At 38.3% G+C, this 22,597-nt stretch overlaps 3 protein-coding genes across 4 annotated transcripts in view; 1 reads left to right on the top strand and 2 right to left on the bottom strand.

Moving 5' to 3' along the window:
• Window positions 1–336: 336 nt before the first annotated feature.
• Window positions 337–5,489, bottom strand: Zbtb6 (zinc finger and BTB domain containing 6). 2 transcript variants are annotated; one of them, XM_028754707.1, is made up of 3 exons: window positions 5,318–5,489; window positions 4,872–4,944; window positions 337–4,349 (listed from the first exon to the last, which is right to left on the bottom strand). In XM_028754707.1, exon 3 carries the CDS (start codon window positions 4,338–4,340, stop codon window positions 3,069–3,071), a length of 1,272 nt encoding a protein of 423 aa, XP_028610540.1. In that variant the 5' UTR covers window positions 4,341–4,349; window positions 4,872–4,944; window positions 5,318–5,489; the 3' UTR covers window positions 337–3,068. The 2 variants fall into 2 exon arrangements, with proteins under 2 accessions (XP_028610540.1, XP_028610539.1); XM_028754706.1 differs by lacking the exon at window positions 4,872–4,944.
• Window positions 5,490–9,565: 4,076 nt separating this feature from the next.
• On the bottom strand, window positions 9,566–19,250 carry Zbtb26 (zinc finger and BTB domain containing 26). The gene is made up of 2 exons (XM_028754702.1): window positions 18,858–19,250; window positions 9,566–11,451 (listed from the first exon to the last, which is right to left on the bottom strand). Exon 2 carries the CDS (start codon window positions 11,439–11,441, stop codon window positions 10,119–10,121), a length of 1,323 nt encoding a protein of 440 aa, XP_028610535.1. The 5' UTR covers window positions 11,442–11,451; window positions 18,858–19,250; the 3' UTR covers window positions 9,566–10,118.
• A 217-nt stretch (window positions 19,251–19,467) lies between these two features.
• Rabgap1 (RAB GTPase activating protein 1) overlaps window positions 19,468–22,597 on the top strand; it is a 125,369-nt gene continuing 122,239 nt past the window's right edge. The window contains exon 1 of the mRNA XM_028754651.1: window positions 19,468–19,638. The gene's annotated coding sequence lies outside the window, so the exon portion shown is untranslated. The remainder of the gene's footprint in view (window positions 19,639–22,597) is intronic.

The following is a 22,597-nucleotide window of genomic DNA, read 5'->3' as shown; positions in this document are numbered from 1 at the left end:
TATTTACCTTTTAGTACAGACATAAACCCAGTAGGTAGTTCTACAGTGATTAAATAGCCAACAGAGAGTGAGTCTTTGGGCTTCACAGATTGCCAGGTGGTTAATGTAGCTGACTACCCTTGCACAGCAACTGTGAGTGCAGTTCCCAGCTCACAGTTGCCTGTAACTGCAGCTCCAGGAGGCCATCCAAAGCTGCTAGCAAGCATATGCCCACACACATACACATAACTAAAAATATAATAAATCATACATACACATACCCCACAATTTTAAAAAACATTATTACTAAAGAGAAAATGGTTCCTTTAAAAATCATAGAAATACACAAGCCCAAAGTTGTCCATTCCCACCTCCAGTTTATTGTTTCATACAAACATAATTACATCCAATGAAAAGAGGAAAGGATTTTCTCTACAACAAAGTAACAACTACCTTTTCAAGATCTTTTACACATATAAATGCAGTACATACAAGGTTCAACCCAAACATACTGCTTTTTTCGGTCATAAACAAACAGCTAAAAGTATTTAAAATTAATAAATGCTACACTTTACTTTGTCATACCTACATACCTTTACAGATTCTACTTTGCTGAATTTTCAGAAATGTCATGCAAACAGATACTCTCCCAGGAATGTTTTTTTTCTTTTACTTTTTTGTTGTTTCTCCTAAAACAATATCTCCTGTATATGAGGCTGGCCCCAAACTTAGCTATATATAAGGAAAACTGGCCCTGAATTGAATCTCTTGCCTCTATCTCCCAAGTGCTGGAATTACAAGCATGTGCACTTTGCCTAGCTCCTAGGAATGTTTTGAAATCAATCTGCCACATAATAATAATAAATAATATAAATAAAAACTACTTTATAAAACACCCTTCCCACAAGCAAACTTTCAAAGTGCTCACAAATTTTGATTTTACAACAATCTTACAAGGCACGAATAAAACTTAAAACACCTTCAATCAAAATGTTCCAAACACACAGTATAGTAGATTGTTTACTATAGTTTACCCCCTTCACCCATCCCTAGCCCTCCCTTCCAAAATTCAATTCAGGAAGCAAAAATAAGAGAAGCACTTTGGTCACAAACTGTTTCTCTGAGGGAAATACGTTCACAATTATAACGACATTATTAAGTCATGTGGGAAAGGAAATTAGCCACTGAACCATTCCATTATCCAGTAGAACAAAATGTTTACCTTAAAAATAGTTCCATTTCCAAGACAGTACTCAAATAGCAGTGTTTGTAGAGACATAAATGTCTCCTCTGTTCACATGAATATAAATTTGTAGAAATTTAGACTTAGAAATAATTCTACAAATTATGAAGATCAAAGTTATTTTATATAAAATTAAGAAAACTTGAAGGACAGGTGACCTGCTCTATGTCACTAACTAGAGACTTGGGTTATAAAGTAACTGTGAAACTTATTTTCTTTAAAGTCTTTCCCAGAGTTAAAAATTCTATGTAGAGCATTAGTCCCACAAAAGTGTCACAAAAATTATATATAACATCTACATGATTTTCACAAAACTCTTATATAGTACAAAGTATATTACATGTTAAAATACAGAAAAGAGTCAATAGAACTTAAATACAGTAGAAACTCTACACAGAACTGAGTTATGTAGAGAAATAGGACAGCTTAAAAGTGAGTTCTTCCTATGGTCAGGGAAGGGGATTTGCCCAGCAGTAAATTTTGTTCTTTATTGTAAGGGCAAAAGTTTTGAATGTACAGATATTCATACAAATGAGACATTATAACTAATTCTAGTAGCTTTTGAAAATTAAAACTATTAACCTGGTGACTGCTTGAAAAAAAATGCATACATAGGCAATTCAAAACAAAAAAAAAGGGCCCAGATATAATCTCAGTGCTCAAGAATTGAGGCAAATTTGAGGCCAGCCTGGGCTACACAGATAATACAAAATACTACTACACAAAAGTAAAATAAGAGAGTAAAAAAGTAATGACTTGCTAATATACACATAAATCAAGCTCAATGGCATTATGTTGGGTTAAAAACTATCAAAAGGGAACACAAAATTCCAGTTTTATATCACCACAGATGAAGAACTCTTAGTAGAATTTAGAGTTGGAAGGGGTGAACTATAAAAGAGCAGCATAAGAGGATTTTGGAATCTGATAGAATTATTCTGTGTCCTAATTGCAGACAACTAGATATGAATTAAATTTGTAGAAATGTAATTCCATAGAGAAGGTCAATTTTAGTGCATGTAAGCCAAAACAACAACAACAAAAAAGAAACCTTAAGTAAACAGTACAATAATGTCTTTGATGAAAGTGGAATATTTGAGAAAAGTAACTTGCCAATCTATGCCAAGAAAATACTTGCATTGGCCACTATGTTAATCCAACTATGTTATATATAATGACTTGCTAATATACACATAAATCAAGCTCAATGGCATTATGTTGGGTTAAAAACTATCAAAAGGGAACACAAAATTCCAGTTTTATATCACCACAGATTAGAACAAGTTATATTGATGAAGAACTCTTAGTAGAATTTAGAGTTGGAAGGGGTGAAAGGGCCTAATTATATTCTGTTGGACATTTAAGTAATGCAATTCTAAGGACATTCTGCTGGCCTCATGTGAATCTGAACTGTGCTCCTTTAGTTGATGTTCTGGTTAAAACTCAAGAACACTGGTTAAATTTTAAAAAATTGCTAGTCCTATCTGCTTTTAAGATTAATAGTGATGTGCAATACTATGCTTTCAAGTCTATTTTCTTGTCATCTCACCTCATTAAAGTTCTATATAGTTGGACATTAAATTACTCATCTAAAAACTACAAATCAGAATCTGCAATTACTGAACAGAGGACTAATACATAATATTTGAGACAACGTAGAATCTCATAAACTTAATCACACCACTCACAACTTTGGAATTATTAGAAGTTCAGAATGAATAACAAGTAAGAACAAAAACAAATTATACAGATTGGGGGGGAAGGTGACACACTACAAATGCTGCATTTTTATAAACAAATATGTCTAACAAAGAGATTCTGTTTACTTCAAAAGTCATTGATTTGATCACAGTAGACTCTGCCGTTTGAGATCAGGCCTAGATAGCTTTTCACTGCTGCTCCTGCCATGAACAGAGGTTAAGTGCTTTTTGAGAGCAGATTTGTGTTTGAAATCCATATCACAACAATGGCATTTATATGGCCGGTCCCCACTGTGTATGTTCAAGTGGTCCTGAAGTGTGCTTTTAGCAGTAAAGGTCTTCAAACACACAGTACACTGGAAGGGCCGTATACCCATGTGTCCTCGAATGTGCCGATTAAGATTTTTCTTTTGTGTAAATGTTTTCCCACACTGCAAGCACAAAAAGAGTTTATGCATCTTAAGATGCCGCAGATAGTTTTCTACATGAAGAAAGCCCCGCGGACACCTGGGGCACTGGTGCCTCAAGGAAAAATTCTCATCCAAATTCTGAATCTCATTTACCGTACCATGACTTCCATCAGAATTCTCAGAAAATAACCCTTGATTTGTATTTCCAGGAACTTCTGTCATTCTGTTCTCAACTGTTGAATTGATCAACGAATGCTGTGTTTCAGGGAAATACATGCCTGCTTTGGATGAGGTACAAGGCTGTGAAAACTGCCCATTTTCCACATCATCTGTATTGATGGATTCTACATGGAGGATACAAATTTCATTCTCTTTAAAGCCACCATCTACTGTTGAGAGCTCTGGTGACTGGAGTCCCCTTCGCTCTGATGTCAGTGTCTCTGCAGCAGATTGTAATGGATTGCTTTCTTCCTCTTTGACATGGAAATCTAGGTTTATAGGACTATCTTCTGAAATTTCAATGATCTCACAGTCTTTATCAGAATTTTCTTCTTCATTCTTAACATCTGTATCTGAAGATTGACACAAGTCAGTGTGTTGGTTATTTTTCATAGAAAGATCAATCTCCAAATACTTTGACAAAGCTTCTGTGCATTTCTCTACAATGTGAACCATCTGAAGGTAACTGGCCGCAGTCAAGTATTTCAAAAGCTCTTTTCTTTTTACTTCAAGCGCTCCAGTATAGCAGGACAACAGCAACTTCCTGCCGACTTCTGCACTCTGTAGAATGGTGATTCTGACATGTTTTGACTGTGTGAGTAAAAACTGATCTCTCATGAAAGTGGAGCAAGCAGCCAAAATCACCTTGTGCCCCTGGAACTCAGTATCATTAATATAAATCGATACATCACAGAATAAATTCTGCTGTCTTAAGAGATTCATTTTCTGTAGGACCACATCTCCTTGCTGTTCAAACTGAAAGTGTAGAACATCAGACTCCGCAGCCATGGCCACAATCTATACAAAACAGAGCACAATCATTGATATAGGATAGGCAATGCTTTATGATACAGGGTCCCCTACTTCCCAACATGTATTGGGAAAAATGAAGACCCAAACTCTACTTTGAGTGCTAGGAGTGAAACTGTTCCCAAATCACCATCTATAAATCCAGAAACTCATAATCCATTTCTGTATCATGATACGCAAGTTTTTAAATACCAGTAATTGGTGGTGACACCAAAAAGTACATTTAACCCCTTAACTTAGAAAATGCAATCTTCAAATTGTCCCACCACTATTGCTAGTCCCCAGCCTTGGCCATTGTATTGACTTCCAACAGGTGGTCTAGCAAAGCACTCTTTAAATATTCTGAATTATCTTCTTAAATTCCCATCCAAATTAACATTATGATTAAAAATAAGGAGGAAAGAAAAAAGTGCTCTTATGATTAAATTGTCCATCATCTCCCCCACTTCCTAGGCAGCCTTTCCTTCTTAAAAAGAACGCAAGCTCTTTCAGGATTTCACCCTAACCCACCTTTTATAGATTGATCTTGGTCCGTTTTTCATACACCCAGCTCCTTAATGTTAAATTGTTCATCACTATGCATCTAAAACACAGGAACATCCATTTACTATCTATTACATTCACCCTTTCAGCTCCATTTCCCAACTCGTGCTTTAGCTCCGTTGAGCCCAAAACAGAGACTAACGTGATTCGCAGGTTATCTTTTCCTCCTGATTCTGTGTTCACCCAGTGAGCACAGGAGCCCACACAGCAGGAGGAGCTGACAGGAATCCTAGACCGCCTGCCTGCCAACTCCCTCCAACAAGGCACACGGTTCCCACGTCAGGGGAAGTCAGGGCCCGACCGGCCAGGCGGGTGCGGAGCCTAGCTGGAGCTGAGGCCACAGCGAGGTGTACTCCCACGCGGCGTTGTCCTTCAGCCTCAATCCCTGGCAACTCTCCGTCACTTTCACTTACCGACTAGCAAAACTGGCTTTGAGGCTTCCGCGGCAACGGCAGCCCAGGCCGGAAGATGGACTTAGCCTGGAAGGAAACGCTTCCGGAGTCAACCAGCTTTATTCTTTACGGAGGTTGTCTGGACGCCCCGGAAGAACATCCTGAGATGCTCTTTCTTCCTTACTTTTTCCGCTGCAAGGAAGACAGAAAAACGCCTGAACGCCTGTGAGCCGGGTCTTTTCTGGCCGTTCCTACTCCGTTGTGAAGCTGGTAACGGCGAGTGAAGAACGCTCAGGACTGGAACCGCCAAGGTGTTGAGGAGAAGCCGAAGGAAAGGACATGGGGCTCTGTAGCTGGGCTACTCAAAAGTCCCATCAGAACCTGGCCCCAACCTCTGTACACAGCTCCACCACTCTATTTGCCCTCCCCTCTTTCCAATGGCATCCTCTTCACCCTGCTGCTTTAAACAGCCTATCGCTCTAAATGCCACCATGTGCCCTGCCTCTTAAAGGATTCTTCTCTTTGTGTGATGGGAATTAAACACATGGGGCTTTATGAAAGTAAATACTTTCCTTCCCGATTACCCTTTGTCGGCGATTCCTCTAGGTTCCGCCCAACAGCTACCGAGCAACAGCTTGCATAGCCACCTGCCAGGTAGGAGATAACCTGGCCTATAAGGGCCGCTTTGCCTCTTTCTCCACTCTCCATTCTCTTCCCCAGGTCTTCCCGCAGGGCTCTACCTCTTTCTAGCCTTCTCTGACCCCCTCCTTTCTCTGCCTCTACCCCTTTTCCAGGTCCACTTCCCTTCCCCCAATAAACTTCCTTTTGTACTAGGCCTGTCTCATGGTGGTGATTCCTCGGGGGAATACCTTGGCTGGTTACAAAACACAACATACTTCAATACCAGTTTATACTGATTACACATTATTTCTAAGTTGCACCTTAATTAGTTGGGATCTAGTTGGAAATGATTTATCTTCAAAACTGTACTTCATACTCACGTCGAAGTATATGCCAGACCAAAGGAGGGGGATTATTTAGGACATATTTACCTTTCTTTGCATTCTCAGAATTTATCATTCATTAAGTCCCTATTTGCGAAGGGTAGGGATGGCTGACGATTTTTTTGTGCCCGTTGCCTGGAACAAAGCCTGGGCCTCTAAAATGCTAGCCAAGGGGAAACACTACTACTGAGCTGTATTTTCTGCCCTTTGCCATCCTTAAGATGTGTTTTAAAGAATTTAAATTTAAACAACTGAGAGATAAGGAGGGAAGAGAGTAGAAAAATAAGTCAATGACACCACAGGTTAATTGTCAAACTTTTATTAAGGAAACTTCCCCATTAAGTAAAGAGGTAGTTCAAAGTATGTCTAACATACAACAGATTTAGAACAGCCATTCATGAGCTGAAATAAAATGTTCTAAGTTGTTTGTTTAGGGCAATATCGTAGAAATGGTGACATTAGTCACCTTTCACTTACACATCTTCTAAACTAATGCAAAATCACACCTGATTTACCTCAGAGCCACTTCAGTTTGGAGTTTGTTTTCATATTAAATAATAAATAAATAACAGTAATTTAAAAACAACAACAACAAAAAAAAAACAAGCTACAGTAAAGAGAGTCCTCTTCCTTTTGAGGTTTTCCTAGGAATCCATACAGCACAAACACTGAGGCTGGCATGGTGGCATATACCTGTGATCCCAGCACTTGGGAGGCAGAGGCAGCAAAGGCTACAAAGTAAGATCCTACCTCAAAAAAAAAAAAAAAAAAAATCAAACAAAATGCTGAAAAACTAAGGTTTACCCCTGCCCCATATAATCACTAGTATGAAAAGCCTTCTTCCACAATAAACTATACGTGCCTTCTCTTTGCTTTAAAATCTGAGAAACATGTTAGCAAAGAACCCAAGTCCCACCAAAATTAAATATCTCACACAAAAATAAGACCTCTCCAGCCAAGAAATGGATGAGATCAAAAATTAGGTAAGTGGTCTGCACTTGCAAACAGAACCAAAAATTTTACTAACAGAAAATCCTAAAAGGCCAACTTTAAGTCAGTGGTTCTCAACTTTCCTAATACTGTGATATCCTTTAATACAGTTCCTCATGTTGTGGTGACCCCAACCATAAAGTGATTTTTGTTATTTTATAACTGCATTTTTGCTACTCTTATGAATCATAATGTAAATAAATCATAATGTAAACAAAAAATTCCTATGGTATTAGGCAACCTCTGTGAAAAGGTCATTTGACCCCCCCCACCCCCAAAGGGGTCACAACCCATAGGTTGAGAACCACTGCTTTAAATGCTGAAAGAAAACAAGGCAATTTTATTCTTATTGGAACATAAGTTGAGACCTCATCTCACTAAAATCACTTGGCTTGGCTCCTAAGCCCTATAAAGACAGGGACCATATCACTCTTACCTTCCTATCCTCAGAATATAACCTAGTACCTGCGGATTCCAGTTGGTTACTAGTATTTCTTGAGGCTGTGGGAGAAGCTCAGTGCTTAACATGCATGAAGGCTTGGGTTCAAACGCCCCAGCATTGTAAAAAAGGGCAAAAAAAAAAAAAAGTCTTCTGAGTAACAAATTGAATCAAGAAATAGCCTCCAACCAACCAGAGAGACCAGTATTATTTGAACCCATGCTGTTTTTAGTCTTCAAACTACTAACAGTAACTGGACATGAATAAATGTATGGAACACCATCTTCAAATGATGTTTAGAAAAAATATTTAGAACGGGATGAATAGAGTCCCATTGTTGCATAGAATTGGTGCTCTTTGGATGAATCATGCAAAATTCAGGATGCGAGAAGGAGTCATTAGGCCGTACACTGAGTGATGTTGGGTATAAAGTACCTAGCAGTCATATTAGCTGACTGTACTCATATTTAAATATTTAGTAGAAATTATACCTCAAATCTGAGTCATGTGTAAATATATCAAATTATGTTTATATATAAATTTATTTTAATTTTTGGATTATCTGTCCATGTACTCTCATAGCTTAAAAATTAAAAACAAAATTCTGGCGGAAATAAAGTTTCTTAGACAAAATCAGTATCATATTTGGACCATTTTCACATTATGCTAACTTGCCCTTTCCTTAATAGCCTTAAACCAGTCAGTCATTTAGAAATAGTGTAATATTCATCTAGCAAAAAAACAATTAACAGGTTAGAGCGGTATCTAGGTGGTACAGTGCTTATCTAGTGCCTATGAGACACTGGGTTCGAATTCTAGCAACAATACCATAAAATAATTATATTTATTTAGGTCTTTTGAAGGAGGCCCTCACTCTATAGCCCAGGCAACCTGTATAGCCCTCCTGTAACTTTGTAAATTCTGAGCTTACAGGCACAAACCAGCAAAATAAAATAAAGTTAAAAAAGTAATTCTCACAAGTCCTTCTGTGACATTTTGTGGGTAAATTCTTGGCTGTCTCTGAAAACCAAAAGGGACGAATATTTAATAGTGAAACAAAATCTGTTAATGTGTTATTATTCCCCATATATTAAAGACAAGGTATGTTGGAAGAGACGTATTGGGGATAATCATTCATATTTTGTCAGATGTATTTGGGCCAATGGTGGCCAGGCTGTTTGATTCTAAATGCCACTATTTAAAACAACAGAGATAGTGTAAGCAATCTTTTGAGAGTTTCTAAGATCTCTAGCAATCCTATAACCTCACTGTAACCCTTGAGTAAGAAGCAGGCTCAAACTAATGTCTAAAATTTACTTCAGGATAAAGAATTGTTTTTTCCATTCTTCAAGATCAACTATCAAAGGTAGCAAAAGTGGACAGTGTATTATGTACCTCTAAGACTATCTAAATGCAAAAGTTTTGGTAGTTCCTCTGTAGCCCATTTAATTTTTTTCATTGATTTCCAAGATGAAGGGTACAAGTGAAAAGGAAAGACTGGAGACAAAACTCTATACTGGACAAGTTATGGCCAAATGCACCTTTCTTATGTATAAATTGATAAATCGTTTAGACTCCAACATAGGCCATTATTCTTTAGCTCACTTGAGTATGCCTAAAGCACTTCCAATTACAAAAGCATCAACAGGATACATATGTAAGCAGATGGCCTCTTGTTAGGTCATACTATTTAGGAAACCTTCCATGTACCCACCCTTGTTTTATTATATTTCTATCATTTACTGATTATCCTCCTCATGGCAGTCGCTTTTTGTCTGCAGAAGCTGCTGAAAAAATTGTATTCTGGGTTTTAAGGAAAGTTCAATGGGCAGTTAGTGTTTAAAGTACAAACCCACACACTCCTCCACAGCAGCTCCAAAAAAGTACAAATGGCAGGAAGCAGATTCACTCATCAGCCTTGGATGAATCACAGTAGACAAACAGAAACTCTATCACATATTTAGGTCAACAGCAGTATCACCTCCTATCCCAGCCTCATTTTCCCCCAAGGAAAAGTATTAACTTTCCTAAACACAGTTTATTAGTAGGAAGTAAATAATGTTATTTGTTGGTACCTTTAGAATGTGCTTGGTAAAAATTTAAAATAGCGTCAGTCTAAGACATATATGAACACTAGGTAGACAAATGGAATTATTCCTTAGAAAAGGAAAACAGACATCACAGGTTAAATAACTCAAAAAAGAACCAGGAGAGGGCTAAAGGAAAGCAAAGCCACCACAAGTGGGAGTCACCTAGTCTGCTAGTGCTCCAATTCACTCACTACCACCTGCTTGGAGGCTTTGTAGAAGAAACTACCAAGTGATTTCTAAAAAGACTCAGTGACCATTGCCATACTCTGTCAGCTCTCACTGTGAGCACTATGCCCTGTTCAATTTACACATGTACTGTCACTCCTTAAGCTGAGGACAGCTTGGGTCAGTTTACCTGCATCCAGGACCTGTGTTGCATCAGGTTGTGGCTGACAATTAGAGTCTGTGACTGTTGTACATGCAAAAGAGTCAAAATCCACTGTGAGGTCTTGTACACTCCTCTCATTGGCATTATCAAAGCTGTTTTTGCCATGCAGCTGTTTAAGGTGTTTCCTCAAAACTGGCTTATGTGCAAAAACCATGTCACAATAGTTACATTTATGGGGCTTATCTCCACTGTGAAGGTTAAGATGGTCCTGTAAGGAACACTTCTGAGAAAAGGTTTTCCCACAGATTTTACACTGGAAAGGTTTAATTCCGGCATGTACACGCATGTGTCGATGAAGATTGCCTTTCTGAGTGAAAGTCTTGCCGCAGAGTAGACACATAAAGAGTTTGTGCATTTTTAAATGGTTGGCGTAGTTCTCCAGGTGACGGAATACCCTGGTACACTTTGGGCATTGGTGATGCCACTGTAAGCCTTTGTCTACACCTCGAATATTAGGCCCAAAGACATCTTTTGAGGTCATGATGATGTCATCATTGCCAGTGTAAGAGAGGGCATAATTGTGGAGATGGCTCTGGTCTAGTTCATTAACTCTGTTTTCCACAGTTGAGTTTATCAGGGAGTGCTGGGGCTCTGATGAATGTAAAGCAGTGGGTTCAGAAGAAATGTACTGGTTCTGATCTTTTTTACTTCTATCCTCTGATACATCCCCAATAGATTCTACCTTAACAATCTGTATATCACTGTCCTCCATATCCATACTGTCTTCAGATGGATGAATACAAGGTAAGTCCTGTTTTGGAGAGCCTCTGGCATCTCCCTGCTGTTCTTTCGACTGGGGAGAAGCACTCTGTGGTTCAGATCCCTCTTTACTATCCATTGGTTGTTTTGGCTTTATAAACTTCCACAGCGCCTGTGTGCACCGTTCTACAATGTGGCTCATCTGAAGAAAACTTGCAGCAGTCAAGTAATTTACCAGTTCCATCTCAGGGAATTCCAGCACACCACTATAACAGGACAAGAGCAATTGTCTCCCCACTTCAGAACTTTGTAATATGGAGATTTTCACCTCTCGGGAATCATTCAGTAAAAACTGGTCTCTTAAGAAGGGGGAACCTGCAGCAAAAACAATTTTATGTCCCTGCACCTCAACATCATCTATGAGAACTGTAACATCACAAAATTTATTCTCTTCTCTTAATTTGTTCATTTTTTGTAACATTGAATCTCCATAATTTTCAAACTTGAAGTGAAGGAGATCTGATCTTTCAGACATTTTGGCAGACCTAAAGGACAGAAATGTAAAAAAAGGTGGAATGTAAAAAAATTTAAACAATTTAGAAACCTGGATTTACCTTTCAAAACCAAATGTGTTGTCATGCTTGTTTGTATGTCTCCAAAAAGCTAGGATAATAGCTTGCAATGGCTGTTAAAAGTTATTTCTTACCATTATCAGGTGCCAACTGTACACAAGGAATAGGTATATAAAAGTGTAAATAACTGGGCATTCCCTCAATCTTTTAAGACACTTAAGAATAATGCTTGAGTTAGTCCAAAAACTTTATTTTTCACTATCAAATGAGAATTCTATTGAAACAAAAACAAAAGAACCCAAGTAACAAGAAGACATTATTTCTTTTACATAAAACATGTTTCACCTGCTTTATCCTAAAACAACTGCTTTGTTTTCCTTTGTTTCCTATTGTTATTTGCTTGTTTGTTTGTTTTGCTATATATGTGTATGTTTATAGCTGTTTTGCCTGTATGTGTATCTGTGTGCCATATGTGTATCCCCAGAGGCCAGAAGAAGGTGTCAGATAAACTGGAACTGGAGTTACATATGGTTTTGGGCTGCTATGTAGATACTGGGAATTGAACTGGAATCTTCTGGAAAAAACAGCAGGTGTTCTTAAATACTAAGCTCTCTCTCTAGCCCCTTGTTTTCTATTTTAAAGAGTCTACAGGGATATTGCTTACTGAGAACCACCCCCCTTTTTGGCATATTTATTCATATAACCACTTCTGTGATAAAAGTCACAGATTTAAAAAGACAGTTTTAGTCATTGACAAACACAATTCTTTATCCTGTGCATTATGGATAAATCTAAATCTTCTTATAAGAAACATTTGTTTATAAATGGAGAATAAAACAATGACCCAATCTGTGGGGGTATGTGTGGGAATAAGGGAGAGATTCAGTTACTTATTAGATTGTTCTTTCCTTCCTACCCCTTGTATCTGTCATTTTTCACCAGTAAAGTACTAGAATTGATTCCTAAACGTTCTCCTTGGTATCTAGCTCCTCTTCTCTCAAACAGCACATTTCAAAAAATACTAGGCTAGCCTCTTGGTTATAAGTCAATTAACTAAAACTAATAAAGGTAAATAATGGTATAATACAATCAACACAGAAGTGCTTCTGCATAGGGTTGAGAACACATATAGTTTAGCAGAAGATAATTTGCCTCGCCACATGTGAAGCCCTGGGTTCAATCCACAACATTGTTAAAAATGCAAAGGAAGAATTAGCCACACCAACACCGTAATTCCAGTCTACTAACCACTAAAAGTAACTGGCAATCTCTTTATATAAATCCATCTTCTATCAGGTCAATAGGTATGTCAGTTCTGTCTTTGAGAAACAGTTCTATAAACTTAGTATGTTAAGAAATCCAGCTTGTAGCAGAGCGGTGGTGGCACACGCCTTTAATCCCAGCACTTGGGAGGGAGAGGCTAGTTTACAGAGTGAGTTCCAGGACAGCCAGAGCTACACAGAGAAACCGTCTCAAAAAAAAAAAAAAAAAAACCAAAAAAAAAAAAAAAAGAAAGAAAAAAAGAAAGAAAGAAAGAAAGAAAGAAAGAAAGAAAGAAAGAAAGAAAAAAGAAATCCAGCTTGAATTTTGTATTCTCAACAGTTCCTTCCTCATAGTCAAGTGAGATAACCAGCTTTTCCTGGTCAAATCTAGATTTTCTTTTTCTTGAGGCAAGGTTTCTCTATGTAGCCCCAGCTGTCCTGGAACTCACTCTGTAGACCAGGCTAGTCTAGAACTCACAGAGATCCACCTGCCTCTGACTCCTGAGTGTTGGGATTAAAGGCATACTTGTATCATTATGCCTGGTATCACATCTAGATTCTGAAGCACAAAATTCACAATCTTAATTTTTCACAGAGTTATCAGCTCCTGATGACAAGAGTCCAGATGTTATTCTTATTCCTCTGTGACAGGTATACAATGTATCTACTTGCTCTAAGCTTGTCACCCATTACACTACTCTAGAACACTGCATTCTAGCCAGCCTAGCTCTCTAGTTCTGAGAGGCCCTTGTCTGTCCACTTAGAGAAAAGAGCTGTCTCTAGGGCTATCAGCACAGTACTTCTATATAACATTTACACTGCTTCATCAAATACTTCCTTCCTGTCTGAACTACAAATTCCCTGGCATTAGGGGGCAACTTCCATATCATATTTCTCTTCTATTCAAACTGGTGCAGACTATTATCACTTAATACCACACCAATCACACAGGAAAGCTCAGTATGCAGTAGTTGAGCCTATAGTGTTAGGTTCACAATAAAAATAACCTGTTATGTAGAGCAGATTAATACCTATGGAAGCATTACAGGTTTGGGGCCACAAGGGCCTAGAAATAGTATTAAGAAACAAGCAAAAAAAATAGTAACAGGTATTTCAGAGACCTTGATAATTGATCCTGAAAAGAACATTAAAAACAAAAACAAAACCTCAAGCTGGGCCTGAAGGCACGAACCTATGCACACAGTACCCAGAGGCTGAGGGGGTTAGAATTCAAGTTCCAGGCCAGCCTGAGCTACATAGTGAGATCCTACCTCAACAACAACAACAACAAAAATCCTAAATCTCATAGTTTAGCTGAATGTTGCAGAAAGAAGTAAACTTTACAGGGTGGGGCACACGCATGTTAATAATCACAAAGTGTAACTTTTTCTCCTATGTGGCATTCTAAATGCAAAGAAGTGAATGTGGCAGAGAATTCAATGAGTTTCAAACACTGGGAATATTATCAGTATTTTGAGCAGCCAAACTATATTACCACTGGTCAGTTTTAGTGGCAGAGCTTTAAAATATTCATTCTGCAACTGCAACAATGAATGTTGAAAATGTTGAATGTTCCAGTTTAGCCAGAAATAATAAAAATGACCATTATGTCAAGTGGCCAAACAAAAGTGCCATTCTTTTTTTTAGAGTTGAGCCAATCTTGAATTCATTAAGCTGATCAGTATTTTCCTAGTCACAGTCAAAAGTGAACATTGTTTTCAGCTAGAGTGAGGTAGCACTCAGAATGTTTTATGACAAACGTATTCAGTTTGGAAACTCGTCCCTTGTTTCTCTACAGATGAACTAGAGTTCAGTTTCCCTCATATCCCACTCGTGAATTCTCCAGAAACTTATCAACAGGAGCAGCCAAAGAGTGTCTCAAAAAAAAAAGCCTGCTTCTTAATCTTTCTGCTGCAGTCCAAAAAAGTTAGGTAAGTTTGTTGTTTATTTTAGGAAGCTTTTCCTAATATCTATCATCCCAATTATCCCTCTAATAATCTAGTCCTAGGTCACACACTTTAGCCATTAGTTATTTCCTGTCACTAGTCTCCTTTCCCAAGAGGACAAGGATCAACTGTCTATTACACTTTATACAACTCATTCAACAAAACACACCATTACAGTGACTACTTGATATTCACTGTGAAATTATTGATGGCATAATAGAGATGAATTTCAATATCAAAATATCTGCTTTTGAAGATCTTGAAAACTCTTTAGACCATGTAGGACCAAATCTGCAATACCATTTTTTTTTTTAAAAAAAGAAAAAAATTCTATTAAATAATTAATTGTAGACTATGTAATAGACTGTGTGTACTTAGTATGTATGGAATCCTAGGTCTAATTCCACCACCATATGTATTTGCACAATATATAATATAAAAGTAAATGCATATGTACACACACTCAAACAATACAAAAATATAATAATCATCTAATAGGATTAATTCCTTCTACAAAATAATACCTAATTTCTGTTGAATTCGTGTCATATTCCAAATATACTCCTAGATGCTTTATCTAAATTAATTCACATAGTCCTAAACATTTCTACTGATAGGTTATTATTACCCATATTCTGCCTATAGGAAAATGAAGCTGAGAGAATATATTAATAATATGGTTCAATTAAAAGAGACACAAAATGCTGCTAGTTGGGTAGTGGTGGCGTACACCTTCAATCCTAGCACTCAGGAGGAAGAGGCAAGTGGATCTCTGTGAGTTTGAAGCCACCCTGATGTACAGAGTGAGTTCCAGGACAACCAGAGCTACAGAGAAAAACCCTGATTCAGAAAAAAAAAAAAAAAGAAGAAGCAAAAAGCAAAAAACAAAAACAAGAAAAAAAAAAGAAAATGCTAATTGTTAGAGCTGAAACTTGTGCTCAAGTTACAAATCAATATAAGAAAGAATGGGAGCATTATATTATGATCTGTAGACTTTAGACTTTTGTGGTTTTTAGTTATACTTCAGCAAAATATTTAAATCTAAATGTAAAAAGTTCAAATTAAAAGCAAATTTCTGTTAACTGCAGAGGACTAAAATGACAAGCCGCTTAGGTACTGACTAACACTGCTACAAGAACATTTATTCTTTACTTAGTCTCATGCCTTTATCCTACTATTACTGATCTCAGGTTTTATGATTTTTTTAAAGACTTATTTTGTTTTTTATTAATATGTATGTGTGTCTGTCTGCAAATATGTGTGTGTGTGTGTCTGTGTGTGTGTGTGTGTGCATGCAGGTGCCAATGGAGGTCAAAAGGGATCCCCTGGAGCTGCAGTTATAGGTGACTGTAAACCACAGGATATAGGTGCTGGGAACCAAACTCCAGGACTCAGCAAAAGGAGCAAGTACTCTTAACCACTGAGCCATCTTCTCAGCCTTAGGTTTATAGTCTTTTTTTTTTTTTTTTCCCGAGACAGGGTTTCTCTGTGTAGCCCTGGCTGTCCTGGAACTCACTCTGTAGATCAGGGTGGCCTCGAACTCAGAAATCCACCTGCCTCTGCCTCCCAAGTGCTGGGATTAAAGGCGTGCGCCACCACTGCCTGGCTCTTTTTTTTTTTTTTAAATTATTATTTTTCTGGTTTGTTTCTGAAGCATCACTAAATTGTGCAAAGGTAAATACAGTCTTAAAAGGTCTGGCTTTGATTTGTTGCTATGCTTTTGCCAGATTTAATTCCACAGAAAAGCCTGTCTCTTAGTTTCCTTTCTTCCCTATGGTAAGAATTCCTAAGTCCCTATCCTCATTACTGAATTTAACTAACTTTAATCTCAACTTAATATCCTAGGAAGTGCTGTTCTAGGTATTTAATATTTAAAAATGATGATGCTTATACTCTTGCACTAGCCAAAATTCAGCAATTTGAAGATAAGTATAGGGAAAGGCTAAGTGAATGGCCTTTACAATGCCATCATTTTAACATATCAAAACAGAAATGATGAGATTGTTACTATAGAGAGAAATTTTAAAAGGAATTTAATAAAAAGAACCAGCTAATCAATGATCTTGCTCATCAAGGTAAAGAACAAGAGAGAAATTATCAAAATAACTCTAAAATATTTGCCCTGAATGGCTGGATGTCTTTGTATGCCATTCAGTTAACCCAGAGATGACTAGAGGGGACGATCATGAGGCTGCTCATTACAATCCGTCAAAAGAGCCTTCATGGCACCAGGGCAGCTGGTTAGAAACACATGGAAAGATGTATAAGAAACCTCATTGAAATGCTAAGTGGATTGTAAGTGAAAACATTAGAGTACAAGAAGTACACCTAAGTTTCCATAAAGTGGAAGAGGACCTTAGGACAAAAGAAAGAAAAATCATATAAACAATATAACATGAACTCATCACTTACCTCTTCTCACCCTCACTATCCTTGCAGGTCTCCTTTCCTTTTAATCAAGAAGCCAACTTTTCCTAACCCACTCCTTGACTCCTATCTAGTCACAACACAGTACAGTGAACACAGCATGGACTCTGGAATCGTATGTCTAAGGTTAGAACTCTGCTCAGCCACTTACTCAGGGTTATGGCCATGGGTCAACTCCTTATCCAGTCTGTTTCAGGATTCTTTTCAACTAATAATAAATGGGGCTGCTAAGGCAAATTAAATACGCTCATCATTAAAGAAGACTTAATTGTTTTATGAATGTTTGCCTGCATGTATGTATGTGCACCACTTGCATGCCTGGTGCATGGAGGTCAGAAGGTATGAGATCCCCTGGAACTGGAATTATGATAGTTGTGAGACACCATGTGAGTTCTGGGAACAATAACCACTGAGTAATCTTTCCAGCCCATTAGTTCATTTTCAAAAGAGCCTAGAATGGTGCCTGTTATGTGCTCTTTCAACATGTGCTCAGTAAATAAACAAGTAAATCTTTCATGTTTCTCCAATTTAATATCAAACCAATTGAGGCCTCTGATATTTTATATTTTATTACCTTATCTACTAAAATTGCTTTTTACCAGTTCTGTTAACAAAAAAGATACTTTCCTTTTTTTCTTTCTCATTCCCCAGTAGCTGAGAATAATCTAATAGATTCTCTTCAAAATTCTCTCCTGATATCTAGGTCACCCTAGTTGCTTCAACCCTGTGTTCTTTTCTATCTCTTACTGTTGGCTCCAATTTGAGTTTCTGCTTCATTAATGTGGCCATCGTCCTTCAAATACCTTTTTTTTTTCAGTGCTCCCTCTATGATGCCAACTCTTCTCATTGCCCACATGCCATGAAGCCTAGGCTGATCTCCACATTTGCATTCCAAACTCTTACGCTGGACAGCTGTATGTGGCTATCCCTTTTAGACATAAATTCAAACACAAAAACTGAATTTTTAATTCTCTGTGGTTTTATTTCCGATTATGGCATTACTTCAAGTGTCAACTGCCTAAATTCTAAGACTTACTTTCTCTTCTCTTTCAATGTATAATTATCTATGACACATTAGCACTTGCCTCCTTTCTTGTAACAATACCGTAATTCTACTTTAGATTTTATTGCATCTCATCAGGACATTACTTTTTCAAAATAATCTCAAATATAAGTACCTAGATTTTAGCTAAAAGAACCCAGAGTCAGCTATTTCTATTCTATAGGCTTCCCAGAGAACAAAATCACTTCCCGAAATACAAATCTGGCCGTATCAGTTTCCTGCTCAAAGAGCTTCAAAAAGATAACCCATCTCCTTTAGAATTAATTAAACCTTTCACTATCTGGATTTCAACTTACTTATCCAATTCAAACTCCATCTTATGTACACAATCTCCCCATCCCTATTCCTTCTTCTCATAGTCTGTGACTTCTCAGTACCACTACAACTTTTCTTTTTTCGCGAAAAATACTTTCACACGTTCTCTTTAACAAGAAATAGGATTTAGAGGCCACTCTCTACAGGCTTCCCAGCAACTGTCCTTAGAGCAGTTGACGAAAGTAACCTATTGCATACCCTCCACCCTCATACGAGCATCAGTTTGTTCATATATATCGCTTTCAAACTTGAGATGAATACTGGATATTTGACGAACCTCCAGTGCATGGCATAGCACCAGTAATTTAAAAGGTGCTGTAACCCACGGCTGAGCAAGGGTAAAACCCATCAAAACCTGGCACTTACAGTAGTCTCGCGGTTGGCACTCAAGGCCTTGCGTTGGCTAGCTCCCGCCGTTCAGTTTTCTGCCGGCCTCAACTGCTACACTTTTTACAAAATGCCAGAGTCTGGCTTCCTGGCCAGCTACAGGGCCCTATGTAGAGGGTCCAAGGAGGCGGTCCCTGGGGCATCCTGAGACACCCCACTGCAGATTCGGGAAGGGGAAGAGGGTGGGATGCAGCATGGGCCAGTCCAATGGCTCAATAGTCCAGGGGCCTAGACCAGCTCCTTGGCTCCCATCCCATGGCAGGTTGCGGCCCATCCGGGTCTCCACGGGGGCTCCATTTCCAGAGACCCCGCACCCTAGCTCTCGGGTGGCCTCCGAACTTAGGAACTTACAGACCCGGGGGGAAGGCCGCCATTTAGATATTGGCAAAGCCAGGAGCTCCAGCCCCTCGGGGCTCCGGGAAGGGGGAGGGGCAGGCAACCTGAGCCAAAGGGGGACCCAACGGAACCGGAAGGGCAGCCCTGGCCGGACAAAGACAACTTCCAGGTCCCATGGTCATCTCCGCCAATCGGAATGCTCGGAGGACGACGGGCCCCCGAGAGGGACTTTCCGCGTTGTGGGCGGGGCGCGGGGGAGAGGCCGGGGAATCGGGCGGTGGAGGGTCCGCTCTGTAAGCTCCACAGCTGCGGTTCTTCCGTGGAAGGAGGGCCCGAGTTCTGTTCTTCGCCGCTGCAGTCACGAAGGGCTCCTGCCAACCGTTGCCTGCATGGGCCTGAGCAGCCTGTCTGCGAGCAAGCCGTGGTAAGTCCCTCCCGCCCAGGGATGTGGACTCGCTGCGTGGGAGCCTGGAATGCAGAAAGCTGTTGGGTCCCCTCCCTTGTGGATATTGGTGTTTCTTAGGAAATCTTCCTTTTGTGTTCCCAGGTCAATCTCTTGCCTTCCTTATCTTTGGGTACCTTAGCCGTTCACAAATCTGTCGTTAACCTTTCTTGAGCACCAGAGCCAGCCGCTTAGATCGATTTCCTGTTGTCCGGTGTTTAGTGTGCCTTTCTGTAACAAGTTCACGCCCAAGGCCTACCCAGCTATAGTTCTTGGTTAGTGACAGAATCATACGGGTCATCTTCCCAATGAGAAAAATCTGGAAATCATTCTGAATTCCCTTTGCTTTGCCAGTCCACTTGCTTATTGAGTTCTCTTCATTTATTTTATTTACCATTTGGTGGCATTATTATGGGAAACAGAAATAATGATCAATTTATTCTTTTACCAAGCTTAAAGCTTGTACAATGTTGTATAACCACTGCTAGCTATTCCCGCTCTTACTCCTTGTATTCTTTGCGGATATCCATTTTCCGTAATATCTGTTGAAAAGATGGACTTTTGCCCATTGAGTGGCCCTTTTAGAAATAAGTTCGCTTTATGAGAGTATTCTTGCTGGGGCATCTGCAGGACTGTGATCTACGTTCATCCTTGCGCTAGTACCACACTGCTTTAATAACCGTGACTTTGCAGGCAGTTTGGCATTTATTGTGAGTCCTCTATCTTTATTCAAGACTGTTTTGGTTCTTCAAGATGTTTTTCTCTTCTTTTTGAATTTAGTATCAGGAAATGGACCTACGGCTTTTCACGCTACACAAATACAGTACTACTGAGCTTCATCTTCAGCCCTACTTTTGTATTGATTTGAGGATTGACTACCATTTCTTGGGAAACGGCTTTTGAAACGTTTTTTGTTTTTTTTTTTAAATCTGAAGGTTGCTTTGAATAGTATTAAATTTTTTTTATGTCTTCCTGTCTATAAACACAAGATGCCTCTTCAGGTCTTTTATGTTAAATGTTTCCTTAGTTTTCTGCATTCTTGATTCATTCACACATTTTTATCAGGGTCTGCCTCCTTAATTTTCATAGTGCTTATTGCTAGTGTCTAAAAAATACATTTTTAAAAACCACTGCTTTTTTTTTTTATGTGTTTGCATAGTCCTTGCAATTCATTTATTAATTCGAGTAGCCCTCTTGTGGCCTTTTTTGATTTTTCTATTACATGTTGCTGTAGTCTATGAACAAAAATCATTTACTTCTTTTCCAACAGGATTTTTTTTTTTTTTGGTCTAATAGGGCAAACAGTTTTAATACAGTGTTGAACAGGAGTAGTAATAGAAAAGTAGAAGTGGCCATCCTTGTTTTATTCCTGATGTGAAGAGGAATTTTTTTGGCTTTAAGTTATTGCATATATATGTTTCACTATGAATTTTTCATAAATACCTTTATCGTGTTGAAGAATTTTTCTGCCAATTCTTAACTTTCTGCAGCATGCTGTCTTGAACAAATGCTATCTCTGCATCAGTTGAGATGACCACATGCCCCACTCCTGATACCAATGTATTTCTTTCATTTATTTTGTTGAGCCACTTTGCATCTCCATTTGGCTGAATCCTCCTTGGTCATGGTAAAATTCTTTTAATATGCTCTTGGATTTACTATGTTTATATTTTGTTGGTTATTTTTATATCTACTCTTTGGTAATACTGATCTACATTTTTATTTAGTTAGAATGAATTTGTCTGGTTTTCCTGTCCACAATGCTGGATGGACAGAATGTGTCAGGAAGCATTGATTCCTCAAATTTTTGCAAACTTTTCAGGAAAAAGAGCCTCTTTGTTCTTTCTTTAAATTTTTACTAGAACTCACTGATAAGACTGCACGATATGAGACTTTTCTTGTTGGGAGATTCTGATTGCTAAGACGGTCTCTTTACTTGGTATAGGGCTGAGATTTTTCTCTTCTTCAACCAGTTTAGGTTATTTATTGTTGAGAAGTGTGTCCTTTTCTTTTTTTGCTCTTTAATTTTTAATATATAATTATTTTAATAGTCTCATTTTTAAAACTTTTATAATGTTGATAATAATATATCCCTAGTTAAATTTCTTATAGTTATTTGTATATTGTCTCTGTTAGTCTGGCTAAAGGTTTGTCAGTTTTGTTGGTCTTTTTCAGAATTTTTGTCGACTTTTTTTCTTTGCTCCTTTTAACTGGCTTTTAATTTTTTAAAAAATTTTTGTGTTAGCTTTGGTTCTTTGTTTTGTTTCGTTTGAGACAGGGTCTCTTTTATAGCCTAGCTGGCTGTTATAGAACTCACTGTGTAAACCAGGCTGGCCTCAGACTCACAGAGATCCACCTCTGCCTTCCAAGTGCTGAGATTAAAGCCATTCACCACCATGCCTAGCTTGCTTGTATATATATGCGCGCACGCACACACACACACACACACACACACACACACATTGTTGTAGATCTTTTAAGTGTAAGGTTTAGGCTACTGATCTGAGTGTTTTGTTATTGTTGGTTTGTTTCTTTTATTGTGTTTTTGAAGTTTGAAACAAGGTCTAGTCCAGATTGGCCTTAATCTCACTATTTAGCCAGAGCTTAGCCTTGAATTTGTAATCTTCCTGTCTCTGCCTTTCCAGTACTGGGATTACAAATATGCACACCCACCTCTGAAGTATTTGTTAAAATGTAGACTTACAACTAAATTTCCCTCTGATGATTGTCATAACAACACCTCATAAACTTTAGCATGCATGATATATCTATTTCTGAGTAGTTTATAATTCCCTTTGGCTTTGTTCTCTCACCCATTGGTTTTTTTTTTCTACATGTTTGTAAAATTTTTCTGCATGTTTGTGAAGTTTCTTCTTCTTGATTTCTAACTTCATCTTATTATGTTGAGAGAAGATTCTTTATGTGGACTTAAAATACATTG

Source organism: Grammomys surdaster, unplaced genomic scaffold (assembly GCF_004785775.1).
Source record: "Grammomys surdaster isolate TR1022 unplaced genomic scaffold, NIH_TR_1.0 126035, whole genome shotgun sequence".
NCBI classification, from domain to species: Eukaryota; Metazoa; Chordata; class Mammalia; order Rodentia; family Muridae; genus Grammomys; species Grammomys surdaster.
This window is presented reverse-complemented; position numbering and strand designations above follow the sequence as displayed.

What these genes read in the sequence shown, in the direction of transcription:
- Zbtb6 (XM_028754707.1), bottom strand. Translation starts at nt 4,340, where the DNA reads ATGGCTGCGGAGTCTGATGTTCTACACTTTCAGTTTGAACAGCAAGGA.
- Zbtb26 (XM_028754702.1), bottom strand. Translation starts at nt 11,441, where the DNA reads ATGTCTGAAAGATCAGATCTCCTTCACTTCAAGTTTGAAAATTATGGA.